Source organism: Taudactylus pleione, unplaced genomic scaffold (assembly GCF_031769625.1).
Source record: "Taudactylus pleione unplaced genomic scaffold, aTauple2 ptg000125l, whole genome shotgun sequence".
In the NCBI taxonomy this organism is placed as follows: domain Eukaryota; kingdom Metazoa; phylum Chordata; class Amphibia; order Anura; family Myobatrachidae; genus Taudactylus; species Taudactylus pleione.
This window is the reverse complement of record NW_028284527.1, coordinates 930,027-942,208: the sequence shown is the minus strand read 5'-3', so window position 1 is coordinate 942,208 and position 12,182 is coordinate 930,027. Positions and strand designations below refer to the sequence as shown.

Below are 12,182 nucleotides of genomic sequence, written 5' to 3'. Positions count from 1 at the left end.
AAATTAACAAAATGTAAAATATATATAGGATATAAGAATAAATAGATTACGGACACTTCTGTGTAGTCTTTCAGTATCCAGAAATCAATAAACTGTGATTGTCCAATGACTCATTGTAGAGGGGTACTTTGTATTAGATCGCTCGTAGTAACTGTAACCTTTTCACATTTACTTTGTTAATGTTGCATACCGTGACTCTGCATTAGCCGTGGTCTGTACAGGGCCAGCTTCACTGCTGCTAGAGAAACTGCTAAACAGACCCCTGAGGTAGTGTGAAAACCTTACCAGCCAGGTGCAGATTCCTGGGACTTGTTGTCCGCTGGTGATGGCAGTATGGTTTGATAGCCAACTGTCTCACTGCGGAAGCTGTCACCAGGATAACTGCCCTATACTGTACGGGGTTTGTCTTGTGGCTTCTTCTTACTCCACTGCCAGGGCCGAGGTGATTCCTCCATAACCGTCAGTGTGCAGGAGGGAGCATTGACACACGTAGCGAGTATACACAGGGATTAGAAGTTACTCACCAGCTGGTAGGCTTGCACAATTTGCTGCGGGGGGTCTGATCTGAGCATGCTGTCTCTGGTAGTGAGTTACGGCAGATGTACGGAGCTTATCTCTAGTCACGTTCGGTCTCCTGTTTGTGCTTCCACATAGTTAAAGTGAGCGGTCTGTCCAAATGTATAAGAGCTGGTTTCACCAACGCATTTCGGTCAACATAATCTGCCTTTTTCAAATTCCTCTCTGCACTGAATAGCCACCATCTATTCACCTCTGCTCTGCTTTGATGAGAGGGGCTCTCGGGCCACGGGTGTGACAGTGAGACAGTGCCTGAAATGCGGGACTGTCCTTCCAAAATCGGGACAGTTGGGAGGTATGGAGATGTATCACAACTACTAAAAAGTAGACAAGTGGAGAAGTTGCCAATAGTCACCATTCATCTTCTACCTATAAGTTTATAGAATGTACTTGATAAATGTTAGCTATAAGCTGATTGGATGCTATGGGAAACTTCTCCATTTATCCACTCTTTAGAAAGTTTGATAAATTTCAGCCAAAATGCCCAATAATTTCACCAGTAGTAGCAGCTCCCAATTGTTCCTAATCATTATAGTGAATGGGTCCATTATAAATATGGAAACAGTAGTTTCCGTACACAGTACTGATGTGGAACATCGTCCCTATACACTAGTATGGAAATATAAATTTGTCATTCTATTTTCAGGTAACTGTTTGTACTCATGCCATCATGAGATGGTATTAGCCCGCTGAGCCCCATATTGGAAGCAGATTTGGTGTGCAAAGAGGAATCCATTCTGATCCCTTTGTCTCCTCTGGTCTTCACTGTGCACATGTGTGACTTAAGTTCATGAATGTACAGTTAAGGTGCCTGCACAGTAGACGACTTGCAAACAAATCAATGTCGTCAGAGATTTCCCTTGAATTCCCTGGAACTCCAGGACAAACTATATCATGCCTACACAATCTGACCAACGACCTGACGATATATATCAATTGTTAGATCGTTTGCTTACCAAAACACCTGACGATTATCTTAAAGATTACTGCAAAATTTAAATAAAGGGCTGGACTAACTAGAGGGTATATAAAGCAGGTGCCATTTTAGCCCTGTACACTTCTGCTCTGTTACTAGTGAGGCTTGGTGTATACCTGCTGAACGCTGTACATTACTATTGTGCTCTGCTATGTTTTGCCTGGCTTAACAAAGTGCTTCTATCCTACATTCTGTGGTGATGGATCCTAATCGGTATAGAGTTCTGGTAGCCTATGCTGGGGCTAAGGTGGTAGCTGAGAAGGAGAAGGCCCAGCAAAGGAGATCAGGCTGGACGAAGGAGTGACTGCAGCAGAGGAATACTCGCTCTCACATGTCGCTTCTATTGGAGATTAGAGAGCAATGCACTCCACCTTCCAGGAGTTCCTGCGTCTGGTGACTCCCTAAATCGAGAGGCAGAATAAAAAGATGCGGAAGGCCATCCCTGCTGAGGAGAGGCTGGTGGCTACCCTGTGGTTTCTGGCTACAGGACGTTCCCTGGCTGATCTGAAGTTTGGGTCCCTCATTTCCCCTCAAGCTTTGGGCATCATCATGCCTGAGACCTGCAAAGCTATTGTGAATGTGCTGCAGTACCAGTATTGCAAGGTAAAGAAAACACACCACCCTTTTATTTCTTGATACATTTTTTATTAAACTTTTTTTTTTAATGTAGAAAACTTTTTTAAGTGTAAAAACACCTTAAAACACTATAACATTTGCTGCCAACATGGCTGCATTTTTTTCCTAAAACTTTAAAAATGTGAAATGTAAAAATACTTTACAATATAAAGGCAAATACAATAGTAAAACTAAATTATCAACAAGTTTTATCAGTTCCAATAACTATGGTGCTTTATGATATATGGTGGTTCAGGCACTAATTTGAATACAGTAGGTCAATAAACACATTCCATACGTGCAAATTGTGGTCCTGGCCCCATCAATCTGCAATTCCAGCATTGACCGAGTTCAGTCTGCGACAGAAGCACCATATATCATAGAGTAGCTATTGGGAATGATAAAACTTGTTGATAATTGGACTACAAAAATAAAAACATTTTTTTTGTACAAATTATACAATTCTGGAGTCTCCTCTAAATATTGCCTCTGATGAGGTGGAAGGGTAGGTGGGTGGGGGTGTAGGGTGTGAAGGGGTGGGAGCCATCACTAAAGTGGGAGGAACAAGTGCATAGGGCTGAGGGTCTGCAATATATGTATCTGGAGACAGGCGTTGCTTTTTCCCCCAGATCACAAGGTCATATGCCAGCCTCTCAAATTATTTTTGCATATCAGGCTCCATTTGTTACATGGAGTTTCTGATATGCATGCCCAGGTGGTCAAAGTGGTCGGGAGGTCTCTTCAAAACTTCCTCTGCATTTTGGAGGAAGTCGTCCGCCTGTGTGATTTGCGGGTGGTTCTTGGCCTTGCGACACTGTCTTTTTGGGGGAGGTGGTCAAGGTGGCAGTGAGGATTCCCCCTCATTTTCACCTATCAGGCTGAGGTCTGGAGTCTCCACCAACTCATGGAAAAAAATAAAGATCACATTTAACCAATATTTTAATGTATTCTAGTTCCCTACAACCGTGGAGGAGTGGAAAACCATTGCTGAGGAATTTGAGCAGCGTTTGAATTTTCCAAACTGCGGGGGAGCCATCGATGGGAAACATACAGTATCTTACTACTATGATTATAAGGGGTACTTTAGTATCATTCTCATGGCAATGGTGAAGAAAAATTATGAATTCATATTTGTTGATGTTGGCAAGAATGGCCGTGCTTCGGATGGTGGGTCATTCAAACAGATGGCATTCTGCGAGAGGCTCACCTCCAAGACCCTTAACTTGCTGACATTGGAGGAAACCAAGCACAGCCTAAATGTTGTGTTTGTGGCTGACGAGGCACTTGCTCTACACGAGCACATCATGAAGCCATATGCGCAAAGGGACCTGACCAGGAAGAGGCGGATCTACAATAACAGTCTTTCCAGGGCACGTCGTATTGTGGAGAGCGTCTTTGGAATCCTCAGCAACCACTTCCGCATCTTCCACACCACCATCAACCTGCGCATGGACAAGAATGACTGGGTCGTCTTGGCATGCTGTGTCCACAACTTTCTCCAGTGCAAAACCATGCAGCTAAGGACATCAGGCATAGCTATGCCAGAATACCCAGACCAGCCACAGGAGATAGTTAAATTGTCATCTGTGGCAGCACCTGGACTTCAATACACGGGGACTGCAAGGGCAAAACAAGTCAGGGAGGAATACATTTAGCATGGTGTGTATGCACTGTGTCTGTACTCACCAAAACTGCCTCAGACGTTTCACCCACATCTTTGGCCTCCTCTGCTGCATCGCGGTCTGCCATCAGCACAAGGGATTGTTGCTGCGGCTCTTTCTCCAGAACAAATGTCAGGAGATAATAGTACCACAATGTGAGGTGGTACACGTCCTCTGCCTGTGCTCCAGACTTCTTTGAGGATTCACTTTTTTTATGTTCTTTTTTGCGGACCCAATCAACACATGCTGTGCTGTGGTATAGCTTGCTGAACTCGACCAACTCCTGCAATGCCAAGTACTTTTTCTGCTTATTGGAGTAGTTGCGACTTTTGACTCTCCACAAGCATTCCTTCTCCTGATATAACTCCAGGAAGCTTTTTACAAACTCACAGCCCTTGTCCAAAGCCAAGTCTATGAGAAAAGAATAAAAATAAACTTTATTTAAAGGGGCATTTAAAAAAACAACAACAATTATCTCAAAATAAACACAGACTACAAATTGCAGTAATGGGGGTGGCTAGTTTTTGGACACAATCAATCGGGGCCTTAAAACTTAATATTTTTAAATTTAAAGGTTTTTTTTTATGCAGTTTTTATATGATTTTAATGTTGTTAAAGTTGGTGGGGTTTTTTTATTTATTTTTTCCAAAATTTTAAACTAGTTATAGTGTTTATAATGTTGAGTTGAATGTTTGTTTTAATTTATTATTTTTTTTTATTAAAGTTTTTACATTTATTTACTTGTGTCTAAATTTTTAATATGTATATAATTGTCTTAACGTTTAAGTAAAATATTAATGAGTGCCAAAACATGATTCATTCATACAAAAATTATTGGGTTTTTTTTAAAAAAAAGATCACGGTAAAAAGTTTTAAAAATGTAAATAAAACAGCAGTGACCTGTGTGTGAATGAAATACACATTTGAGCGTCAGTAGTGTATAATACGCATTTGGTGGTCATTGGAATATACACATCATGTTCAGGGGAAAATACACATTGTTGGGCAAACATCGGTGTTCTGGGGAATATACACATTGGTGGGCAAACATGTGGCTAACATCGGTGTTCTGGGGATTATACATGGTGGTCATATATTTGGCAAACTTTGGTGTTCTGGGGAATATACACATTGGTGGTCAAACGTGGCAAACATTTGGTGGTCAGTGGATTATAAACCTTGGTGGGCAACATGTGGTAAACATTTGGTGGTCAGTGGATTATACACAATGGTGGGCAAACATTTGGTGGTCAGTGGATTAAACACATTGGTGGGCAAACATTTGGCAAATATTTGGTGGTCGGTGGTCAGACTATATATCGTTCGATCGGTAGTGCCAAAACATGAATGATCTGCGCCAAATTGTTAATGAAATTGGCGGCTCTTTCTGCATGTAGGGAAGATCCGAGGATACGACCGACGACCCACAGGACTGCGCATCAGCATCATTATCGTTCGTGGACACTAAACGATTTGCACGATTTGTTGTTCTGATATATCAGACTCGGCCAAATCGTGCAAAAAATCATCTAGTATTAGTAGCAAAAGTGACAGTGTTAGGGCTTCGCAAGAGAACTGCTTTTGGAGCAGCTGTCCTGACACTTGAGCAATATTAAATTATTCTGGTAGCTTGTGTCTGCCACCACAAACTGGGATGCATTAGATATATTATTTCCATGGTGCCATCAGAAATATTAGTGAATAGGCCCCAAGGTCACTTGTAGTAGTGCCCAATAATGTCAACAATAGTACTAGTCACCAAAAATGTCACTGGTTGTGCCAATGTCAAAATATGTTGCAGTACCCAACATTATTTGTTGTAAACCCAATAATATAACCAGTTGTAGTTTCTAAAGTAACAAGTCTTAGCAATACCCAGTAATGTCATTTTGAGTCTACTTCTAGCAGTACTCCAAAAGAATGTCACCAGTAGTAATAGTGCACAATAATGCCACCAGGTGTATCAGTGTTCAATGTTATTTGGTGTAAATACCAATAATTTCACTATTTCCCATATTCACAGAAATAATAGATTCAGTGTAAAACACTTATTAGCATGGATACATTAGTGCTGATATGCAGAGGACAGCTGAATCTTGTTGGAAATTATTTGTGTACAGGTGTTGATACTGTAGAGTTGTATAGGCACACACCAGCAGATGACTCAAACTATAAAACAGCCTAGTTGCTTAACCAGCGGTGTTGGTTTATTGATAGATATTAGATATAGTCATACTCACTGCTACACACACAATGGTAATGAAGCGGAGTGGGGTTTCATACAGCTTACCAGCCCATGCTGGTGCTTGTGGGTAGCAGAGCAGGATGCTGGAACAGTGTTAAATGCAGGTAAGAACCATGTTACTCATATGAGCTACCCAGGAGACTTCTGTATCCCACCATGTCACTCTTCACAGTACAGACAGGTTGGCCCCTGCACATGCTCAGTAGTGAGCTCGGTAGCCATCTTGGGACAGGACATAAAGCCCCCCTGGAGGAACAGAAAGACAGGATTTTGCGGAATAGTGCACTCTGCTTGCAACAAATTTATCTCCACCAGGAAGACCATTAATTATGTAACATAATGGTATCACAGTTTTTCCCTGCCTAATCTGGGAGTGCTTTGTTACCTGTACACATTCAGCTTGCATGCAGTTTACAGTAATTAGGGATCCAGTAACTGAAATTAATAGTTCTTGGCTCGGTCACAGCAATCCTTAATGGACATCTATAAAGCAACAGTCAATAGGAAATCTAGATTTACTCAGAGGTGTAGAGTGGATCAATTGCGCCATCCATTTTGGTGGGTGAGATAATAGTGACCGTGAGTGGGAAGCCAAGTCAGCGACGAGGAGGTCATGGTGCGGTGTGGAGGGTGTGATGGCACAATCGCATCATTGTGGCCTCATCCCCCGTTATACAATGGTGTGATTATTTGCATTGTAAAGTACAGACAGGGTCATGATGATGGCCATGGTTGGCCGCGAGCGCACGCTGGGAGACTTCTTTGCTGTTACCAATATCCAGGAGAGCCAGCTGAGACTCAAGAGCCTCCTGGATTTTCTAGGAGAGTAGGCATGTATGCCCTGCATACCAGATTAATCCCAACATTACACTTTTTGCTTACCTTATTTCCTGCAGTGCTCTCAGCTACACAGGACCTGGAACAATAGCTACCACTGTGCAGCTGTCACATGATAAAATCACAATATTAGAGAGTATTCTGAAGGGGAAAAAACAGACTAGTTCCATTCCCTGGCAGATTATTAACAACTGGGGAGGACAAGACAGTGCTCCCAACTGGCCTGGGTGCCAGAAACACGAGCTCTGCACACTATACTCCTTTGTTTACTACTGTGAATGTTGATTACTTACTATTTTTCAGATATTGTTAATATAGTAGAATAAAGAGTTTTACATTATTTGCCAAAGTCTACTGCATATTAGATTTATACCAGTATTATATATAATATATACACTCATAAAAAATAGCTTATATATCCAAATGAATAACTTTCTCTGTTTTTTTTTTACAGGTACTTTATTTCACACAAAGCAAACAAAACTTGGCAGCAAGTGTTTTGGTTTTCCATAAGCATTGCTATAAACAATGCTTACATCCTCTATAAAATGTCTGATGCCTACCACGTTAAAAAATACAGCCGAACTCAGTTTGGAGACAGACTTGTAAGAGAGTTGCTTGGATTGGAGGAAACACTCCAAGATTAATACCAGGATTGTCTTCAGTCCAATAGAATTACCTGGGAAATGGAACATGAAGCCACTGCTCTGGACTGCCATTCAGGGATATCAATGTCAATTAGACCAATCTTATAAATATTATGATATAATCCCTTTGAACTGAGAACTTTAAACCCCGTCAGTTTAATATGAATATGTTGTATTTATTTTCTAGTAATATTGGAAAAAATACCATGAGATGTTAAATCATACAATTTAACACCTAAAAGGAAAAACAACCAATATGATCAGATATCTGTTTGAGTCATTGAAATCATACTATTGTAGATATGTTTGCTGTCTATGTTTTCTACAGCAAACAAACTATGATCTTGTATTTATTTTGTCTTTTTCATCTATTTCTTGTTCATGTTTTACATAAATATTTAACATTTTCATTGAAACATACACTATTTAAATTATTTATATTTTTAGCAATCACAGAGAAAAAGTCATGTTCTATAAATGCTACTCTACATATGAGTTTGTGATTATTACAGTGAAGCGTACACCACAGAATACAATGTTTTTATGCATTTAAATTGAATATTTGTTATATTTAATATCACAACTTGAATATCAAAGCTAAACCAATGAGGAATCTGCTACAAGAAAGAACTAATTGTACATGTAATTCTTATTACCATTCACTATAATGAATTAATTTTATTGTAGAAGATTTTATGTAGAACATTGTTATATTATTACCATGGATTACCTAAAAACATATTATAGTGACACATATTTTAGAAGAGTTAAGGTTCAAGTTTAGTAATTACAAATATTAATTTTCATTACATGTTGTCCTTGGCACATTATAATTGCAGGGAAGCGTTTGTGCATTATTTTTTTACATAATCAGCTTGGCAAAACACAATTAGTTGAGAATGGTATTTACTGAGTCGTGATTATCTTTGAGTAAAATAATCATCCAAATACAGATTGCCCTCATAAATCTTAGGGCCTCTTTTATAATCTAGAACCAGAGCCCTCACCTGCTACACTCCTCATTCGAGTGACTACTATCTGGTGTCTAATATACAAACAGGTGGCAGCTATGCAAAATTGAGACAAATCTGTTGACTTGTATGTAAAGCAGTTCATGATGATTATTATTAGACAATGTAGGTAAGAACTGTACAATGCAGAGCACATGTGGTTAGGCTTTTACAAATTATTGTCCAAACTGAAGTCTGCTTAGTAGAGCAGATGCCTAATCTAATTATAGTTGCATAAAATGTTGGTTAGAAAATAAAGCAGATCTTGTGGTTAATGTATAGTAGACCTCCAGTCTGTGGAGTCCAATGTATAACTGATCTTCAATATTTGATGGATAGCAGAGTGCTGAGAGCCATCTACAAGATGTAATTGTCATCTAAATGTATATGACCACTCTCCATGATCCTTTGCCTAGCAACAAGAAAGTGGCAGTACAGACAGCTGCCAACATCCCCGCCCCTTTTGCAGGTCCTACTGCCTGTACCTAATTGATGGTGGCAATGGCTCGGCTACACTGGGAGCGTGAAAGTACCAGACTTGCACTTTGAATTAAGGAACATCCCAAAATAGGAAATTTCTGCTTCTGGCTGGGAGGGTTAGGGGTTTACTTAGTAAAAAATCTGAAAGCCTATACTAAAATAACGCCAGTTTTTGCACCATTTTCTTTGTACAGTATTTATACCAATAACCATGCCGGGACAGTGCTATTTTCACAAATAGAAAAGATATTTATAATCATCCGCATGCGCAGTGCAGGTCATAAAGAATGGGAGAAAGCAGGCAAAGAAATGTCTCTTCAGTGTTTTTCTCTAGTGCGAGCAGTCACATGTCATCCAGGGACAGTGTTATGTTTGCACAATAGCGTCACTATTCTACTTGATAAAAATATAATTCATGTGAAGCCCCCAATTAGTACCTATGGGGACTGGAGGAATGTGACAAGAGAAAAGAAAAGGTGATAAAATATGTGATTTCTCCACACTTTACTTTTATTAAACTGATAGTTTAGATTTTTACCAGTTAAAATGCTGGAGAAAAGTCTTTTTTAGTTTACTAAATAGACCCCTTAATATGAGCCTTGTACTTAATATATACTACTGTGTATCAGCACTTTTAACTACTGTAAACTAGAGATGAGCTGTTCGGTTCTTCTCAGTTCCTTTCGCCAAATTAGCGCAAGTTCAGTTTTATCAAGTTGTCTATCCAAAACACGTGAGAGCCGGAGAGCCAATCAAATACCATTTTTCAGATCCGAATGTAATCAAGCAGAACGGAATCGCACATCACCACTCTAAATACTTGACTTTTAAGGACTGAACTCATCATAGTGTTTCTGAAATTAATTAATAAGTAAATGATCTGTGAAATGCAGGATATCAGTGCAAAAGACCTAGATGATGAAGTTCCAACACTGCTGTGACTGTAAGGGTCATTTACTAGCAGGGAGAATGAGACATCCACGGGGCCCGAATACTAAGGAAGAGTAGCCATGTTCTCTAAAAAAACACGTAAAATAACATGCATGGTGCAAAGGGAAACATCTATTTCCCTTAACAGCTGGACCTGGCCCTTGTCAGGTCCCTCCAACAGGCCCAGGTAATTGTTCCTTGCCATTCCCACTTGGCACCACTTTTTATGAGTATGAAGACAACATACGAGCAACCAACTATTTTTTTCTTTTGTGATGTCATTCACCTTTCTATTTGTGTGATTGTGCACATTGTAAAGGACAGGCAGTGAAATAATCTTTTGCTCTGCCATCATGTACACTCCGGTGACAGACTGCAATCAAATCTGCAGGGAATTACTTCCAAAATACTGAAAGTGGATTCACATCTATGCATATGGTTGAGTAAATTTTTTCAGATAATAGTTATATTTCATATCAACTTTTTTTTCATTCTAATTAGTGTCATTTTCAGAAGACTACTCTTATATAAACAAGATGGATCAGACCATTATAGCGATAATTAAGTTTAATTACAGTACATTTCTTAACCTAAGAGCTTATTTATCTACTTTTAAATGTTTTCTGTGAGATCAGGATGGGGCAGGGGAGTAGTGCAGAGAATTGTGTCATCATGGCCCCATCCCCACTGTAATTTGTGGCATTGGAAATTGGTGGATAAGACCATGATGAAGTGATTCACTACAGAACATGTCATCAACTCTTGAAATGCCCACGTCACTGGGGAAGTGGGTGACATCTGGGAGGTTAGTCTGCTCTCTTGGGAGTCTAGGACTGTTCCCGAAAATCAGCAGTCTCTAGGACATTCCCATGAGAGTAGGCAGTATGCCTTTAATACTCTTACACCTGCTAATCCATCAATAAAACTTGTTGTTTGAATGTCCAGAATGTGCACTGACATTGTACATATGCACTATTTATTTACTGTTGTGAAGTCATTTTGAATGAAGACAGAGTGAGACTGAGCATTGTTTATATACAGTACAGTTAAATAATACTCTTTGGCATATGTGTGTAATTGGCACATACATACACTTCAATGTTTAAATGTCAAATAATTGAAAGTATTATTATCTAGTAAACATTTGTAAAAATTAAAATTTATTCCTTTATAAAGACTATTGAAGCCATGTATTATTCTCTTAGTATTATTCCTCTTCTCAGCTTACAGGTGCTAGATAAAAGCCATATTACTGTTGTTTTATATGTGCATATGTATTATGTACTGTAAAAATCACCATGGTAAGATAGGAAGTCTGCAACATTATGGGAGAAGGTCTGAAAAGCCAAAGGGAAGAGTTCCATGTGGTGTGATATTATTGTATATACACCAGTCACTCCAACCCATAAGAAACCAATGGGAGGTATTATGAAGACAATCAGATATTTTTTCCATGGTTGCCACATGCCAAATTTTGAGTTGCTGATGAGGAGGGTCAGGACACTAGCAACTAGACAACAAGTTAAGACTAACTGGGATACCCGGTGTTGCCTGGGTTGAAGACTGGACCCTGGGGTACACCTACAGCCTTTATTTGTTTACATTGTCCTTGCCTATAACCCCATTCCATTGATCCTGGAAAAGACCCCACTGTTTGCTAACATGCATGTAAACAGTGATGCAACTACCATGGGTGCAAGGGGTGTGGTTGCTATGGTGCCTGGGCTGCCACTGTGGCCAGCTGCTCCAACTGTACCCAGTCACGCACACAAGTTGGGCCAGTCTAGTCAGGCCCATCGATGGGGGCCCAGGTGTCAGCGGTGTTGATTTGGTGCCAGCTGATTACAGCTGGCACACTGGCAGCAAGACATGGAGAGACAGCGTCACCGGTCGTGAGGCAATAAGAGCTTGCTGGCCGGCAGCCACTCAGCAGTGGCAGCTCGTGATTAGGTGCCGATCCATGAGTTCCGATTGGCTTGTGATCAGTGTCAGATTCAAATTGTGACAGCACTCTCTGTAATTAGTTGGCGGCCCGGCACCAAATCCACGCTTGCTGGCTGCTGATTGCACACAGAGGGATACGAGAGGCTGCTGGAGTGACACTGGGAGGTGAGTTGCTGGGGGGCATAATGTGTAAGGGGCACTACTATTGTGTGGAATAATGTGTTATATGGGGCACTACTACTATGTGACATAATCTGTAAA

General features: G+C 40.2%; 1 protein-coding gene across 1 annotated transcript in view; it reads left to right on the top strand.

Moving 5' to 3' along the window:
- Window positions 1–7,848, top strand: part of PGBD5 (piggyBac transposable element derived 5) — a 263,507-nt gene extending 255,659 nt beyond the window's left edge. The window contains exon 7 of the mRNA XM_088472489.1: window positions 7,365–7,848. Coding sequence (XP_088328615.1) covers window positions 7,365–7,557 — 193 coding nt within the window. The 3' untranslated portion in view covers window positions 7,558–7,848. The remainder of the gene's footprint in view (window positions 1–7,364) is intronic.
- Window positions 7,849–12,182: the final 4,334 nt, after the last annotated feature.